The sequence below is a fragment of the Tachypleus tridentatus genome, chromosome 7, assembly GCF_004210375.1.
Source record: "Tachypleus tridentatus isolate NWPU-2018 chromosome 7, ASM421037v1, whole genome shotgun sequence".
NCBI lineage: Eukaryota > Metazoa > Arthropoda > Merostomata > Xiphosura > Limulidae > Tachypleus > Tachypleus tridentatus.
The window spans coordinates 78,689,965-78,709,358 of record NC_134831.1 but is presented as its reverse complement, the minus strand read 5'-3'; the positions used below and the strand labels follow the sequence as shown (position 1 = coordinate 78,709,358).

At 30.6% G+C, this 19,394-nt stretch overlaps 1 protein-coding gene across 13 annotated transcripts in view; it reads right to left on the bottom strand.

Moving 5' to 3' along the window:
- Nucleotides 1-142: 142 nt before the first annotated feature.
- The window catches only part of LOC143256040 (rap guanine nucleotide exchange factor 2-like), a 146,420-nt gene continuing 127,168 nt past the window's right edge, over nucleotides 143-19,394 (bottom strand). For 8 of the 13 annotated variants that reach the window (XM_076512635.1, XM_076512634.1, XM_076512638.1 and 5 more), the window contains 11 exons: nucleotides 18,497-18,580; nucleotides 17,780-17,854; nucleotides 15,442-15,513; nucleotides 15,120-15,266; nucleotides 13,568-13,676; nucleotides 13,207-13,320; nucleotides 12,391-12,654; nucleotides 10,500-10,658; nucleotides 5,737-5,826; nucleotides 4,548-4,781; nucleotides 143-1,697 (listed from right to left, as the gene is read on the bottom strand). In XM_076512635.1, coding sequence (XP_076368750.1) covers nucleotides 1,669-1,697; nucleotides 4,548-4,781; nucleotides 5,737-5,826; nucleotides 10,500-10,658; nucleotides 12,391-12,654; nucleotides 13,207-13,320; nucleotides 13,568-13,676; nucleotides 15,120-15,266; nucleotides 15,442-15,513; nucleotides 17,780-17,854; nucleotides 18,497-18,580 — 1,377 coding nt within the window. In that variant the 3' untranslated portion in view covers nucleotides 143-1,668. The remainder of the gene's footprint in view (nucleotides 1,698-4,547; nucleotides 4,782-5,736; nucleotides 5,827-10,499; nucleotides 10,659-12,390; nucleotides 12,655-13,206; nucleotides 13,321-13,567; nucleotides 13,677-15,119; nucleotides 15,267-15,441; nucleotides 15,514-17,779; nucleotides 17,855-18,496; nucleotides 18,581-19,394) is intronic. The other 5 variants (XM_076512632.1, XM_076512643.1, XM_076512637.1 and 2 more) reach the window with 3 other exon arrangements.

Here is a 19,394-nt window from a genome sequence, read left to right as displayed (position 1 = left end):
CTTTGAATTGTATTATTAAATTAAGCAGTTCCTACTACTATCTACTGGTCAGGTTACAGTAGCTTTGAAAAACAGTTAAGTGTACAACATTTGGGAATATCAGTTTAAAAACATGCATTTTTGGTGCAGGGGACACAGTGTATCATTCTCTTAAAGAATTTATTTTTAATGGGTTTCTTTATGAAGAAGTTACATAGTTCACCTATCAAAGTAAAAATACCTCAAATAAATAGAAGCTTTATTAGTATAAGATACTAAGTAATGAGTTTTTCATATAATGAAATGAGGTGGGTTTTCTTGGAAAAGCCCTTCAATTTATCAACATTAAAAGCACTAATAAGTATGAAATTGTGGTACAGGCATAAAAATCTGCAAGTTAATTGAACACTTTATAAGAACAGAAATGTTATTGAGCTATTGCAAATGTTTTTCTTAGAATGTACAACATAATAAATGTATAAATTTTACTGACTTTGTTAAAAGGCACAATTCCAAATCAAGTTTTGATGAATGGATGTACATACAAATTAATAAAAGACAAAGGCTTAAATACAGGTTACTGTTAAAGATTAAGTGTAAAAATAATACTTCCTGTACACAAAACTATGAACCAGTAACTTCTCAACAAAACAGTGAACAAAATATTTTATCAAAATGAAAAACAAACCATGTGATTTTGAAATATTTCTTTGATAAAGTAACTTAATAAACTGAAGTTTTCAAAATCATACATATATTTTGAAATAGAACATGCAGGGACCAGTGCATAAAAAAAACAACTTAGAATGATAAATGAAAACTGCACCATAACTTAATTCCCTAATTGAATATCGAAATAACTATTTACCATAAGTCCGTCCACGATCTAAGTTTCTTTGTTTATTTTTACTTTATAGTCAAACTTCACTTCCATTTGGTGTGGATAAAAATTGACTTGAACCTGTGATGGCATAACATTTTGACAAATTCTGTGCACTTTCCATGAGTAAGTACATTATTTCTAGGGTGAAAGCTTCACCATAAAAATTTCTTACAAATTATCAACTTACTAGACACAAAGAATAAAAATAACTTTATACATGAACACAATTATTTATAAAACAAACATCATACATACACAAAATGTGATAATGATATGTAAAATATGGTACTGTAGGCTGCTGTGTACACTAAGTTCTTGAACCTTCAACAGTCACCTCTATAAAAATGATGTAACCATCACATTATGAATGTATAACTTTCATCACAGACCATGCAATGAATTTTTTGCCTGGATACTTTTCCCCTCTTAAGTTATGTACAAAAGAATGTGACCACATCCTTTGGTCAATATACAATAAAAACAAATCCAGCTTCAACACCAAGTTGCAGCAACAATAAACAATATCAAGGCGTTATTTCTTTTTACAGTAGTTCCATTCTTTGGTTTGTATATAGTGGGTTGTGGACCAAGGGCAGGGGTGTTTTCACCTATTCCCCTCACAACTGGTGTAGTTCTACTATGCTAAAGACTCACTTTTTCTAACTAATAGTCAAAATTTAACAGAAAGACTAGCAAAATGTTTACAAAAAACAATTTAGAAAACACGCTTTGTTGCACCTTGTTGAGTTCCTACTGTTGTGCATATCTCCTAAGGTTAAACAAAATTCTATTTTTCTTCTTCCAAGTTACACTGCTGATACTTGAGTTTCATCATCTACAAATGTAAAAAAACGTTTTGTTATTATAACAAACTTTAAGTTAAAGTACTAAGACTGTTTATCTTGTTGATAATCATTTTGTAATTTATTGATATGCATTTCTTTTCTTGTTCAGATTGAACATTATAGAAGTTTCCTGTCTCAGTGTACTAGCAAATTCATAAAATATTACAAACAACACAACTGTTTATTAAACTTTCTTTTCTGGACGTCATTATAATAGTTTTTCTATAAAGTACTTTATTTCTAATAAAGAATTACTTAAATTTATTTTTTAACATATAAAATTAAACTTTTTTTAATTATTGTCATTATCGAGAAGGATGTAGAAATTTAGGAATTGTTCAAAATATACTGCTGGCAAAAATCTTAAGGTCAATGAACATAAAGACAAAATATGAATTTTGTATTGTTAGACTCGACCACTTATATGAGTATAGTTTCGAAAGATGAAAATAGTAAAAGGGTAAATAAAAATAAAAAACGTTTTTAGCATTTAATAGGGAAAATGAACACTATGAAATTAGCCTAAATACTAGCTGGTCAAAAGTTTAAGACCATACTGAAATGAAGTGTTAAACACATAACGAAATTTAGTCATTTGTGTTCAAGCATTTGTATTGTCAACATCTCCCACTGACATCTCCTGTGTTACATTGGGTAAAAACATGGCAAAGGCTAAAAAAGTTGACAGAGTTTGAACGTGGTAGAATTGTCAAGCTGCAAAAGCAAAGTCTCTTTCAACGTGCTATCGCTGGTGAGATTGGGTGTAGTAAAACAGCTGTTACAAATTTCTTAAAAGACCCTGAGGGATATGGAATGAGAATTTCAAGTGGTTGGCCCAAGAAAATTTCGCCAGCATTGAGCAGGAGGATTTGACGGGTTGTTCAGCAAGACACCAGCTGATCGTCAAACCAGATTAAGGTCCTCACGGATGTAGAATGCAGCTCAAGAACAATAAGACAGCATCTACGAGAGAAAGGCTTTAAAAACTGTAAACGTCTTCAAAGGCCATGACTCTTTCCACACCATGAAACAGCTCGGTAAAACTTTGTTGAGAAGCACCATACATGGGACGTAGAAAAGTGGATGAAGGTTTTGTTCTTTGATGAGAAAAAATTTAATCTGGATGATCCAGATGGCTTACAACATTACTGGCACGATAAGAATATCCCACCGGAGACATTTTCTACACGACACAGTGGAGAAGGTTCCATCATAATGTGGGGTGCTTTCTCCTTGCAAGGAACAATGGAGCTTCAGGTTATACAGGGGCATCAAACAGCAACTTGCTACATTGGCATGTTGGAGAGATAATCCTTATTGACTGAAAGCCCTCGCTTGTGTGGACATTACTGGACATTTTAGCAGGACTATGCTGCAATCCACAATGCCCACAGGACAAAGGACTTTTTCATGGCAAATGACGTGATTTTTTTCGGACCATTCAGAGTGTTCGCCAAACTAAACCCCATTGAAAATGTTTGAGGGTGGATGGCAAGGGAAGTCTACAGAAATGGACGTCAATTCCAAAAAGTACATGATCTTTGTGAAATCATCTTCACCACTTAGAATAACGTTCTAGCCACCCATCTGCAAACGCTTATATCAACCATGCCAATGCGAATGTTTGCAGTTATTCACAATGACAGCCATGCAACTCACTACTGAGACCTCTTGTTGGGCATTTCCTACCCTGTTTAGGACTTCTTTTTGGTATGGTCTTAAACTATTTAGGCTAATTTCATAGTGTTCACATTTTCCCTATTAAATACTAATTTTTTTATTTTCTCTTTTCTTATTTTCATCTTTCGAAGTTCTACTCAAATAAGCGGTTGAATCTAAGAACGCAAAATGCATATTTGTTTCTTTATGTCCATTGGCCTTAAGATTTTGGCCAACAGTGTATATAAAAAAATTTTTTTTGTTTGAAAAATTTTAAAATCTAGTTCTAAATTACAGCTAAAAAACCTGTATCTCTTACTTTTCTGACAGAATTAGGTATTTTTGAGTGTATTGTTTATAGTCAACATTTCTACTGATAACTTTTGCACTACCCTATTTTTAACTATGATACCAAGTGAGGAAGATTAGGTGTTTGATTAGGAAATGAAAGATCAAAAGCTGAAAGTAATGGAGCTCTCAAAAGTTTACAGTAAGTTAAAGTACATGAATTAACAAAGTAAATTTGTTTCTTGATGAAGAGAAACCCACTTGAAGTAGAAATGTATATCAAAATGGTTGGTATGGGTATTAACACTTTTATTAATAAAGCAGAGAAGAATATTTCAACTTTCCTATGTCATCTTCAGATGATGACCTAGGATGGTCAAAACATTTCTGTCTGCTTTATTAGTAAAAGCATTAATACCCATACCAGCCATTCTTAGATACATTTAATTATTTTTCTATTGAAGTAGTCCTAGCAATTTGTGAAAGTTACGTTTTTAATACTCAGAGTTAAAAAAAAAAAATGTCTCCAATTTGTAGAAAATTCCTTCCTCTAGTTGAAATACTTCAGAAAAAAACTTGTTGAATCACTTTGCAGTCACTCACATGTTCTTGATTTCAGATGTGAAGACAACTGAAAATTATTGTATTACATAAAACAAGAAATTAATAAAGGAGCTATGTATTTTCTTTATAGCAACTAAATAGGCCTTTTAACCATGTCTTTGTGAGCAACAGTTATGATATTCATTTTATAATATTTGTACATATTACTGTAGGGAAAAAGAAAGCACAACTGTGAAGGTAAAAAATGTATCACTTTGCTACAGATATTAATATGCTGTAATAAAAACATAAGTTTTTAAAATTGAAACAAGTTCTATAATAATGCTCACCATCTTCTGGATCTGTGCTATCTGCATTGTAATAACCCACAGATTCCATACCATCGTGACTATGTGCTCGGATTAAATGACCCATGTGATGCTCGTATGACACTTGTTTAGAGGAAAGATGATAATCTGAAGGTCTTCGTCCACGGAACAGAGAGTAATGTGGAGTACCTTGTGAAACAAGGGATGGAGGCCTGAGGCCCGAGGATGGAACACCTATCCAAGAATAAAATAACACTGTTTTGCTGTTCTAATCATTCTGAATAAGTAGAAATATAATGTAGACTTCTAAAAAATAAATAGATAAAAAAATAATAACTATGCCAATCAAATTTGATATAATTTTTATGCATTAAAAATACAACTGAAATAATGAATTTTAAGCACTTAAATCTATTAAAATTTAGAAATGCATATTTTAGTCATTTGGATATCAAAATAATATTAAATGTTAACATACCAAAATATTTTCTTTAATGTGTTCTTTACCTTAAACATTGTGCTGAATTTTTCCTTGCTGGTGTTCTGATGTACTTAGAATTGTTCTCATAACTTAAATCTGGGAATGTCATAAACTAGTAGTAATCTTTACAAGTAGTTGTCCATAGAACTTGTACTGTCTTGAACCCATTTTTACATTTTGCCCTCTTATCTAAGTTATCTATACAACCATCTCTAATTTTGAATTGACAGACTAGAGGTAAATCAGTACTTACTGCCAACTCTTGGGCCACTATAATCAGGTATAGGGATTTGACTATCATTCTTTGCCTTATTTTCCTTGCAAACTTTCAATGGATATCTCATTGTAGTCACACCCACATCGATGTATGTAATGAAACATCTTTCACTTTGCACATCAAAGGTGGCAGACGATAATTTTCATTTTCTAATACATTTATTTTTCTTTGAAAGCTGTGTGTGTTTCTTTCTGTGCTGTTTTATGTTTCAGCCAGAAAATGGAAATGCTAGTGAAAGAAGTTCAACAGTGACAAAATATACATTTTATCTTTACAGTACAAACCACAGCTACTGTTCTAACATACCTTTCAGTATAATAAAATATTTTTGTCAGTGGTATATGTATGCTTTATATTTCTTACTGACCTGGGTCTGGTTAATTCACATATTTAGGGTTAAAAATTCCCTACAATTCAATTATGATTTTATAAGAACGTTTTGTTTTATTTACCAGTGTGGGAATTGGGCAGAAGAACGGGAACACCATGAGGGATGTATGTAGTATTTGTTCTTATCTGACTGGCAGGTGGATAGTGGGATACTGTAGAAAGTGAAACAAAATATTTATTGTACAGTTTTGTAATGATGAAAAGTTACAACACTAGAGCTTTCACACAAATCTATTATAATAACACTGAGTTTTGTCTGTCTTCAAAATGTATGTGCACTCATTTCAATGAATGTAAACAAACAATGGACGTAAATATATTTTAGTAGACATTCTGATAGTATTAAATACATTAAAGTTCAGCCCTAATTAAGCTAAAGTAATAAAACATACAAAATTACAGTGTCAGTTTATCTCTATCAAATACAGGTCACATTTAGTAAAGTATTAACTAATGCTAGCCCTAAGGCAATTGGACTTATAGATTTCAGTACTTGCAATAATAATTATTCTGTAAAGTCCTGTATTTAAAGAATTGCTGTATAAATGTTTTGTGGGTTTATGCTAGTGTGTATACAAATATGTACACACACACAACCCCAAAAAGCTTGGTTCAGAAAATAATTTTAAAGACATGGACTAACAGTTCTTATTCACTCAAATTCAGTTCTTAGTTTCCATCTTACTTGAAAATGTATGATTTAGTATATTGAAACCATTAATCTCAAATGTGTAAACTTCTAAAGCTGCTACCAAAATATGTGAAAATACTACAATAATAATTGTAAAAATTTCAATTCATCAATTGTAACTGGCATATTAAGTTTTTAGTATTTCTGTTACCCAACAAACTACAGAATTTTGTTGAATAACACTTCATGTTAGAACACCATATGTTTAATTATTACAATCAACATTTCAATTTTTTTCTTTTAATTTACTCTTCATAGATAGAGTTAACTTGCATAATAGTTATGTGTAATAATACCAATAGTAGTATTCTATTACTTGATTTCAGACCAAACATTCTATTGTAATAATTCATATTTTTTGGCAGTTTCTTATGTAGATTATCTCTTACAAGAAGAATACCATGTCAAGTCTGCAAAATCCTTCTATTTTTCCAACTTCAAGTCCTTTAATGTACAAGTTATAGAGGTGGGATGAGTATGTGAAATTGAAATTACCTTGGGGCCTAACCATGTCATTACAGCCTATGTTGTCACATCCAGTCATGTTCTATCTTATGACTTATAGGGAAGTGCCCACAGTAAGGCTGTTTTGTCCAAAGTACACCCTTCCTCCCAGCATACTGTACATATTCCACCTAAAGTATGAGGATGATATTCAGCAGCAGTTTCAATAGTCCAATTGCACATGTACAAGAAACATGATAGTATGTGTGTATATCAAATAACATGAAAACCAGTTTCTTTCTCCAGCTGTTTGAGCTATGCATCATTTAAACAGAATGTATGGCCTGCCTAGGTGAGTCCACATAGAGATCATTTTTATTAAGTTGTGCATTGTTGTACAGGACAACTTTTGCCCCTTTTCTTTGTGTTTGTGAATTCCCACCTCATAAAACATGCTGCACTTTGATTACCTAAGCTGGATATGATTTGTTAAAGGTTTTTCTGTATGATGTTGGTGGCCCAAGTTAATCCATACTGTTTTGCTTTCCAATGCCATTAAGTACAAAGAATATCCTCATCTTGATAAGTTGAAGTTCATGCTCTAAATATATCTTAATTATCTAAGTGTATGAATATTTTGCATGGGAAAAGGTTCTTATAACTTTCCCAAAAGCAATCAATTTTGGATGGCATCAAACTACCTATAAAATGTCAAACAGTATAAAAATCTAGTTGTGATACATGTCTATTTACTGCAATTCTATATCTATCATTGTCATGTGAATTGCTGATTTCATATTCAAAATCATTTTAATACAACATACTCAACCTTTGACAAGTTCCATGTAACGCATACTAAGCCTAACTTCACACATATTTAAAGCTGCTATACAGATTCTACTTACTAATTTTTTTTAAACATCTTGTAACTATCTCTAGTACTTTGTTGGAAACACTCAACACTTACACTGCTAAACTGACTGGCTTCATAATCAATGAACAACTAAGGTTTAATTCACATTTTCATTTCAAACTTTTAGTCATTTTTTTTATTTGTGCTTATTATAAGAAGTTAAAAGCTATCTCTAGCCAAAAAACAATACAAATATCTAGGTTTTAAAAATATCATAGCTTACATCACAAAACCTAAACCTTTGCAACAAATAATAAAATTACAAACATTAATGTTCAGAAAAAATTAAAATTAAAATAATGAAATCCTTGCTGAACTATATAAAAGGCAAATTTCAATCACAGTTGTGATTAATTAAATAAAGCTTTCCTTCTTTATCATTATTATGATCCTGAACTGTCCAGCCACCAAATATTTTTAGTTGTTTTTATTTTCATGGTTCCTGGTTATGTAGATGAGGTGATTTCCAACCTTTTAAACACTTGCTGTTTTGTCACTGGGTTAATGGTCAAGTGAACATACTGGTGTGTCTATCTCTGGTGATACTGTGGAAGTAGTCTTAATACTTACCTTGCTTTTCTGTACATTTACACAATTCTGGCCAAGTTCCCCTGCTGATGAACTTCAAAAGATGGTTATTTCACATAACTTTATATTTGTATTACCTGTCTATTTGGATTATCCTCTATTGCACTTTAGATCCCTTGTCTTCATTACCTTGTGCTTCCATCATTGCAGTTCAACATGTGCTAGTAGAGATGCTGTGAAGTGCATGGGTATTTTGTAATCATAGATTGTGGAAATGTTTTAAGAAAGTATAAACTTGTTTCTGTATTAAGTTTATTTCCAATATGCATTCTCTTCCTCGACTGTCAATTGCCAACAAATCATGTCAAGTAGACAAGTTTCCTACAGTAAGAGGAACTCTTCTTGGAACTTAACGACCACTTACTCTTCTCATTTAACCATTTTAATGCTCTATCTCTGGAGGAAATTTCCCAACCTCCCTACTAGGATCAAGTCAAACAGTGATAGCTGTAAAACCTGTGGACTCATGGATTGTTGTTTTTAAACAATGCACTCATCCCAACTGCTACTGATGGAACATTCTCATCCTTAGGATAGTCACTCCTTTCTTTATCATCAATGACTGATTCATTGTAACCTTAAAAGTAATATTCATACTTTCTACACTTACTTTAAGAGCAGTTTCTATTTCCTAAAGTCTTTTGTCACATTTTGAGATACTATTAAAACATCTTTTGTCCTTGTGTTCAATTCCTTCGTTCTGAGTTAACAGCCAACTAACTAATCTTATCAGTTGTTCTAGGCCTTTAGAGAGCATTTCTACAATATTGTATCAGATAATTCCAATTCATTTAGATTCTTTCACTACTCCAAACAGTTACTTCAGAAAATAAGTGTGGTATCTTTTAATCATAGACTGTTGGTTACCTGATTGAAAAATGTTGTTAAAATGACCTATTTACTTCCATAACTTGATAAAGTAGTTGTGTAGCTCAGGTATTTTAGGAAAATTCTACAGTTACAGGTGACAAAGTGATAGTGGTAACAGGAGTAGACCAGATGAGTTTTTCTGTTCCATACTGCACAGTTTATAACATTTGAGATTTCAACCTTCGAATAGATGCAGAAATAGGTGAAGCAAGTTTGATTCTTGCATTTACCAGTTCAGTTTCTAGATGGGTTGACATGCAGTTGTAGTACTTTTGTACGATGTTGATGTACTCTTTTACTTCATTCAACCTGTTCTTATTCTCCTTCTATCCATTTCTAATGAGTCATTTAATCTTGTTGCAATACTATAGTAATTCTTCTAAAAATCTTGTCTCTCATTCTTGTAATTACCCTGTGAACTTTCCTTCTTATTTTCTTGATCTTCCCTTAGTTTTCTAGATCTTCTTTAAATTTCCTGTCTCTTTCTTCTTTGATATTGTTCAATTTCCTGTCTGTTATCTTTTTGTTTTATAATTTTTTTCCTTGATCTGCTTCCCACTCTTTCATCACTTTCAGTTAATTTTTTTACATTGTTTTGAACACATATTGTCATCTTAAAGTTCATCCTGAATTTTATTTTATTTTTGCCAAAATAATCCTACTTCTGACACTAATATTGTAATGGTTTCCTATTACTGTGTACTTTTGTAGATAATTTGTAAAAAGAGGAATATCCACATAACTGTTGCCTAACTTCTCAATACAGGTAATCACTTGTATGTACAGCAACATTTGTATTTCTAGTATATCACTGAAAATGCAAGCTCACAATTTACATTGCTTAATAAAAAAACTAACTGACTCAGTAATCAATATAAAACTACTTTGGTCAGTATCTTTTAAAAATATCATCCAAATTGTTCTCTGCATTTTTTGGGAATGTTTCAGACACTGCCACACTCAATATTATTTTATTATTATTCAAAGTATTATTCTTAATTAAATATGTAAATTAACATTTACATAATTATACTTATGTGAAGACATGGTTATTTACTGCATAATAATTTATGTTACAACATTTTTCTGAATGTTAAATATTATTAGATTATACAAAATATGTATGTAACAACAAAAGTGTTTCCTCTACAAATCTTTGACTCCAGTATTTCTGAAAATTGGTTCCATCTCAAAAGATCATAATGAACCATCTCAACAAAGTACCATAAGAAAAGTTAATCCACTCAAAGTCAAATATGAGCTCGATACTCAAGAGTAACATAAAAACTTGCTGAACAGCATAAAGCAACTGTACTTACCACAATTTAAGTGTCGCACTTTTGGAGGAGAGTTTCTCAACCCAGCTGAGCTGATATATTGATTATCAAAACTACAAGAGTTATGAACAGAAGGCAAATCATAACTATTGTGGAAATGACAGCTTCCTTCATTAACACTGTCTGTGGATGTGACTGATCCTATGAATAAAAAGTGTAACTTTAATTAAACTACATATTTTCAAAATGCTGTATATAAAATAAACATGTTTACTTCATGGAAGAGAACTGTCAATTTTATTTAGAAATCTATGTTAGTTGATCTGCAAATGTTTTCTAAGTACAGAAATCATTTTAGTATCTTATTAAACAATAAATTTTACATTAGAAAATTTTCTAACTATTCATTATTTAATACAATCATTATGCTTATTTATAGAATAGAATGTTACTGACAATAGCTTAAAAGTACAAGTTATAAGTTACAGCTACTTTATATTATTTAACCATAAATAAGTTTTCAGCATGAGTAAAACTGATATTTTATTACAATTCTTTAACAGGACTAAGATACGTCTATTACTTTTAGTCAGAGAAGTCTTGAATTACAATAATTCATTATACTTGTAGCAATTTGAGATAACAAAACATTAAGAATGTCTTCAAAGCAGAAATCCTATTAGACAGATTTAGAGAAATAGGTCACATTGTGGGTAATAAAATACAGTATAATATTGTTATATTAAATGCACATCTTTGAAGATCGTGCCTGTTGACAAATAAATGGCAATGATGATTAGTAAGCAGTAATTGTGGACATTAAACCAATAAGCAATTTAATGTTTGTTTACTCTTTCAAAGCCAATTAAAGACTACCTGTTTATGATGTTAGGAAAACACCCATGTTCAAAACATCACACCTTTCAAAAGGAATGTTGCAGACAAAACACAAAGAAGTTAGGAAATTTGATTTAACAAACATTTTTAAGGAGAACTACACTGGGTCTTGATAAAGTAGAATAAAGATAATAAAGATCATTCCAACTGAATTTTGCACATTCTGAAAAGAGTTTGAGTTTAAAGTAGTAAGTAATAAAAATAGAAATCATATTTGACTGTCTAGTATTATACTGTTTAAAGATGTTTTCTGTTGAATGTTGCAAGCTCTGTCAAAATTGATATTTTTATAATGTTTATATGACATGGTTTGTTTTAGATTTTTAACGTGTCTACTTTGCATTAGTCATCCCTTATTCTGAACTGAAAGCCTAGAAAGAAAGCAATTAGTTAACAGCACCCACTAAAAAAACTTGTCCAATCAAATACTTGGATTTGACCACCATCCTTATGATGCAATCATAGCCCCAAATTTGCAGAGCACAATTTCTCTTTCAAGTAATGAGATGCAATTGACGGACTCATCAGTAAATAGCTTATAATCACATTTTGAGATGAGCCACAAGTATGCTACTATCAGATTACATTAAAACTTGAGCACAGAATGGATGATGAATAATATTCTCACAAAAACAAAAGTGTGCCCATAAAATAAAATGCTGCTTATTTTATTATGATTTATTATTAACAAGAGCCTAGAGAAACTTTAGGTTAATAAATAAGGTGTAGTTTCTTTATACATATTGTAAATTACATAAAGCATGTCACATACTATCTAGAAAAACAAAAATTATAAATTTACATGAATCAATTTTGATTAATGACAATGTTTCATTTTACTATACTAAGAGAGATACTTTTTATAGAAAGCTGGAGAAAGAATTGTACTTTAAAGAACACAAGATAGTTAATAATAATAAAAAAATAAATTATGCTTTTCTTTTCTTTAAGATGTTTGAACCTATGTCAAATTCAAAGGATGTGAAACAATTCAAGTGTAGGTTTGAGTATCACTTAGACAAATCAGAGGTAGTACCTGAAGTCTGAGATTTTCGTAATGGAAGATGATTCAAAGTGGTCACACTAGAACTTTCTGCTGACAAGTCTACTGGGAGAACTGAACTATGAGTATCACTGCGAGATCGACCATGCCCATTACCAACGTCTTGGTGCCGTCGACTCGTACCTGGGGAGGGTAATGGAGAGGATGAATGGGAGTGTCTAGCAGGATGGTGAGGGCGAAGCTTAGAGTGATCAGATAGAGCTAACATTTTTTTAACAGCCTGAGGTGAATCAGTTCCTGAAAAATAAAATTGCTGATGAAATATAATAAACTCGTATCCTAGCTTAAGAGTAAAATAAACATGCACATACAAGTTACAACTGCTGATTAGAAAAGTATAATGTACAGGGAAAGAAAGACATTCTTAACAAATGTTTTAACTTCAATCAAATTAAAAACTTTGCCAATGTATCATATAAAAATGCTTATTAGTCTTTATCCTAACAAAATTAATAAATATATAGATATGTGTGACTCTATAAAGTAGGTATTTTTAAATGTAAAAAGAAAAAGTATCACAACAAAAACAAATATACCAGAAACAAGTAAAATATTTCTAAATACTCATAGTAACAAAAAAAATAATAACAGTTACACTTATTGCTTCAAGCTCATTATATGAAAATATTATTTAAATGAACACTTACATTCCTTTAATACACGAATCACCAATGTATTACAAATCAAAACTTGCACTAGTGAAATTACTTTGGATTCATTTTTTCTGCACTAAACAAGAAGTGGTTGTTGTAATGTTAACGTGCTGGGACGAACACAACACTACTTTACCAAATTTTCGTCCTGAGTTAATTGATTTCTTTCCCTCTGATGCACTGCTGTTACTGCTGGCTGTAGACAAGGTTGGTGAAGGATGACATTTCCTAGTTGGGGCAGTAGAAGCACCTGGCAGACACCACAAGTAAAAAACGTTTTAAAAATAATTAAGTTAATTAAGAAATATGTAGCACAAAACATATACCAAGAACAAACTTCTTTGACATCGAGGAAACACTAATCATCAAACTAATAAAAATAACAGCATGTTTTAGCTTAACACATTCTTACAAAAGTCATAAATGTACAATCAAAACAGATCTATATTTGCTACACTGATTTAACCTATGTTTAAGTCTCCAAACAGAAAACATACCTGCTCCTGTTGTTGGTTCACATTCCAGTGACATGATTCTTAGCTGATTTTCATCAGTGATCACTTTCAAATTAGCCAAGTATGCTTTCACCCTTCTTACCATCTGTGCCTATGAAAGTACTTGTATTATTTAATCAGCACTATATATTATATATCACTTTAAATGCAAGTTGGAGGAGGTCCTGAATTAAAGGTATATAGAAAATTAGAGATTTTCAAACTATTATACATTTACCATTTTATATCATGCAGTGACATAAAAACAATGCTCAATAATAATCAGTGATGTCGAGAAAACCCACTTGTAGAGAAATATATGTGCAAAAACGGCTCATTTGGGTTGAGAAAATATTTTACAGAAGAGCGAACAACGTTTCGACCTTCATCTTGTTTGCTCTTCTATGTAAAATATTTTCTCAACCCAAACGAGCCGTTTTTGCATATATAATGCTCAATAATGCTCTCTGAACCCCCTCCCATTTTCTTTCACTTTGAAAACAGGAAAACATTTAAAGCAAACTACATTTAAATTTAACAAAATATATACTCATAACCATATTTTACATTTTCCAAAAAAAAAAGTGAGTAACTTAAATATGCCATTTTCATTTCGTGCAACATTCCCAGCAAAGTGCAAAAAAACAGTTAACAATTGTGTTGATATTTGTGAATTAAGAATATTCATTTAGCCTTTTGCCTGAAAAAATTTTGAAGGCTGCTTCTGGGATCTTACATTTTATTTAGTCTGAAAATGAATATAATAAATAGTTAAATCCTAACTGTGGTGTTGAAATATCAATTTTTTTCTCAAACACTATTAGTCTTCTGCACTCCAGGATGGGAAATATCCATATAAAACACATTAAATTAAATAATTTCAATTAAAATTTAATTGTATTCTACAATTTTATTACCACAACCAGTCCCTCCTTATGACCACTGGCTAAGGAGGCCAGAGCTCTGCCACTGATCTAACCAACAGTAAAAGTTAGTTGTTTTTTTTCTGGGTTGGATTGTGGACTATAAATTTAAATCAACCTTTATATTAATAGCAAACTGCTTTTTTTATGTTGATAAACCTATTGTAAAGAGGACTATTTATAATACACTCAGTAGTTCACAAATGTGTATTTAAATTGCTGGAAATTACCCATGTAAACTTTTGCCAAATACTTATTTATGAAAATTTGGAAATTATACAAAAACAAAACAGCATAAGGACAACAGCAACTTTATATTCTGAGAGATAATAATAAGGGACCAGTTAATTATTTATTAACTTATTTAAATTGTTGTATTTATGTTTTTTATGTTAATTTCTTAATAATTTAGTGACATTGATTCTTGTTTGTTTTAATATATTAGTTTGATTTGTTTACAAACAAGCACCTACACACACTTAATCCATTTCATAGTTGCAAAAATACCCACAAAATGAAGTTAACATTTTCACTAGGTTATAAGGCCTGAAAAAAAATTATAACAAGCTTGATTTAAACATCACCACTTGAGAAGACTCTGCTCTTTTGTTCTCTAATAAGCAGACACTTACTTCTTCAAACATTTTCTTAGGGTTAACTTGTGCATTACTTTTCTTTCTTCTCCTTAGAGTGGCAGAATTAGATGTTGCAAAACTATTTAAAGATGCCATAGCATAAGATGAGTTGGCTCCACCAAGTTCCAGCATGTTAACCAAATTCTACACGTAAAAAACAATAATGTCAATAAAACTGTTTTGCATCTAGTTGTACATGTTACTAGTATATATTAGTTTTGCTTGATATAACATGTTGTAAAATCAGTTTGACTTAAAGCAAATTTGTATATTAAAAATAAAACTATATAATCTTATAGAGTTGTACTTCACTACTCACGTAAGGAGCTGAACACATGTTTGTGAGCTGACGAACTTCCTTAGCCACCATCCGTAATTTTTCAAAATTGACCTACGAATTTTGAAAGTATCAGAGCTATAAATTAAAGTACTGTATTTATAACACAACGTATCGTTGTATATGCCTAGAATGTGTTTAAATGACAAGTTTAGAACATAGTTTTGATCTCTTCTCTTTGTTTTGAATATTATTCTAATTATTTTATGAGAACTGTTCAGAAAAACAGGATTTTCTCACTTTCTGAATGCCATTAAATTCTAGTCAAAAATAAACTGTGCTAACAAATATGCCAGTAACTATTCACTTCTAGTATCACCATACATTAAATGTTTCCACAAAAGGTTGATTAGAACACAATTACACAAAGTAATTGTGAGACGCTTTAGCCTACTTTAGTTGTTAACATCCTGCAAATCCTAGGACTGAACAACTGAGTAAATCCTCTGCTTGAAGGGCTTTGAAAGTTGAGATAATATTTGGTGCATTCTAGTAAATTGTAGCCACCTAAAACTACAGTTTACAACCATCCTTATATACTGTATAAACCAAAAACTACCTATATACATAGTTTACTTTCCATTTGTTTCCCAATTCATCAAATGAAATGTGGGGGTAATTTTACTGCACAGTCCACATATACAAACACAGCTAAAACTTTCCATAACAAAAGTTCCAAACATATTTACAAGCCATAGACTTGTATCTTCAAGCAGATGGTATTTTAAACCATATGTCTAAAATTAGAAAATACTTCATTCATATTAAATAGAAATAACAAAATATTAATCCAAAACTTCAATTTCACATTCAATTTGATTATCATTGGTAGTAACAATACATATTTTGGTTTAAGTATAAAAATTACAAAAACATTATTTAAACAAATGTCGTTATTTATGTAAGCATTTGTTTTAATGCTGTTCAAGTAGTGACATTTATTCTATACAAATATTTGTAAATAAAAAGTAAAAAATATTCACTCGTAATAACTTCACAGCCATAGATAAGTGGCTGAATACACATTTTAGTGAACTTTGCAATCATATTCTGATACTCAGGCTAACAATTTTGCAATGTATAAACCTTAGTAATTTCTAATGTGAATCAAATATCACAAAGAACTAGTAAAACCTCATGATTTTCACAACATACCTATGGACAGAGTCCCATACATGATTGTGTAGCAACGTCTTGCAATTTCTTTCATACTTCAAAATGCAAAATGGTGTGCATTACAGCAACCACACTGATTACCTCTCCTAGCTATTGTGCAAACAGCAGCATAAGATCATTTACTTTGCTAAGCCATTCCTAACTATTTCTTCTTCTCCTTTACAATGAAATCTGTCTCCAAAACTTACATTTTTACTAATTTCAGCCTATGTCATCATCAACTTCAACATGGCTGATTTACTGAATATGTAGTCATTCTCTATATGCTTTATGGTAGTTCAATATATTACACAGTTCTCATAACAAGTATTACAAGTTTGTCTTGAAGTTTTCTAAAAGATATACAAAAACGAAAAAAACTGAACTTCAGAATTTCTTCTAGAGGGAAATTCTGCTTGTACACAAAAAGTTAATATCCATTTACTGGGTTTTAATGACATGCTCTGCTCATGTTATTATCAAAAGAGGGTTAAAACTCTGTTTGCAAATAATAATAGTTAATAATACACATGGTGAAGACTGTATTTGGTCTTCTCATAGATAATCTATGTATACAATACTTCTACATAGGCTAGAAGCAACTAAATTGACCACATCATTTTATTTTACAAGATTGCTATAATAATACCCATTGAACGATGGAGGAAATACACCATAATTAATGGGAATTATGCTGATAAATGATTCTTAACAAATGTAATAGAAATATAATTAATCATAATAATTTTGTGTGTATACATTTCAAAAAATATATTTAAATTTCCAGCTGTAGCTATCTCATAAGTATGGTTTTATCTAAAGATGTTTAAAAACATCTTTAACACAACTGGTGTACACTTGTTAGTTGTAATTACATATTACTAGCCTGAAAAAAAAAAAAACACTGATAAACCCCTTGTGTTGTGCATCAGTTTCAAAAAAAACATTTTGTGAAACATACCTTCCACAAAAAACATTGTACCTTCAAAAGAATGTTATTAAATTTTACTAAAGTTGTTTTATCAGGTGTTGACATTGCTTATAAGAGAATTAAGAGTTGTTTTCTTCTCAACTACTTGGAAAATGTTACAAAAAAGGTGAAAAATAATTAAAATGTGATATTTATTTGTTACTGAAAAATTAGCAGCCTGATTCATTCACTTACCAAACCTTCCACTTTTGTATCATTACCAAGGTGAATAAATGTAAGATCCTTCCTTACAATTGGGTAGAATGGTATCTGAGAATATAAAATTTTTACAATCAGTGATGCTAAATGTCATTTTTTTTTCTAATTAAAAGGAACAAGAGGGTCAAACTACACTTTATCAGCCTTTCAGTTTTGTAAGTGATTAATGTTATATCATATAGTTGTAAGAAATGCATTTCAAAATCATTATCAGGTCTGTATCACTGTTTTCAGACACTATGTATACCATAACTTCCATATTAGGTACAAAAGTTTTTGGTTATATTTAGAAGATATAGCTTAGTTAACAACACAAATGCTAATAGGGATGAATAAAAATATAATATTCTGACATTACTCATAATCAAAATGTAGCCTAATTCATTACTATGAAAAACTAGCTTCAATATTAAACATTTCACTGGAACGTCACTAAATCTTTCAAAAATGAATTACAGTATTAGGTATTCAGCATACTAAATATCAAACAAGACTGTTCAGGTTTTGAACATGAATAAATGATATGCCAAACAAATTACTCACATTAGGCATTAGAGTTTCAGTAAATGACCAATTGGTGCAGCAATACTTTAGTTGTTCTAAAACAAATACTAATTTAAAGAATTCATTTTATAAATCACACTTTTTTGAAAACTGCATTATGTTTTGAATACTAAGGTTTGCTCCACATACCATAGGAGGTTGTGCAATTTCACTGTTAACTAAAGTCCGATACTTGCACATGTTTCGAGAAGGGTCCATGAAATCACTTAGGTCCTATATGAAAACAGTATCTGATTACAATATAGCAACAAATACTATAACCTTGACAAAAATCAGTCAAATTAAAATTTAAAAAAAATTCATAAATTAATTATTAAATAATAATTTTGATTTTCTATTCATTACCAACACTTGTGATATAATATTCTTCATTCTATTTATGACTTTAGTTGCCCATGTTTCTTCACATAATATTGTATTTTTTGAGTTAGAAATTATGATTCAAACAAACAAAAAATATCTACAGTAACTCTGATGTGTCATCTTTAAGAAGATAATTCTATATGATATTGGGTTAAATTAGTTATATATAGTAGTATTCTAATTTTCCACCTGCATCTCATCAGGCATTAAGACACAATTATAACTTCAGAAAGATGGTAGTCAATACATCAATAAAAAATAACAACTAGCTTCTCATACTTTTTTCTATGAACACACAACTCATTAAAATATTAACATTGCTCTATTATTTCTTTTTTTTCCAATGGAGCTGGTACATTATAAAATAAAATTTTTTATCATTCTAATGTTTCTGCTTTGTTTTTCATAAATAAAGTACTTTATAATTCAAAATTAATTTCATTGTTTGCACACACACACACACACACACACACACATTTTAGAGAAAATTAATACTGATAAAGTTAAGTAAACACAATCAAAAGGAGGGACTACATTAAAAACAGCAAATCCAAACCTCTGACTAATTATATTAGTTTGTTATAACCTAAAAACAAGCTAAAACAAAAGTAAATTTAAAAAATGCTGCACCAATTAAAAAGATTCCAGGGTACAAGTTATAATG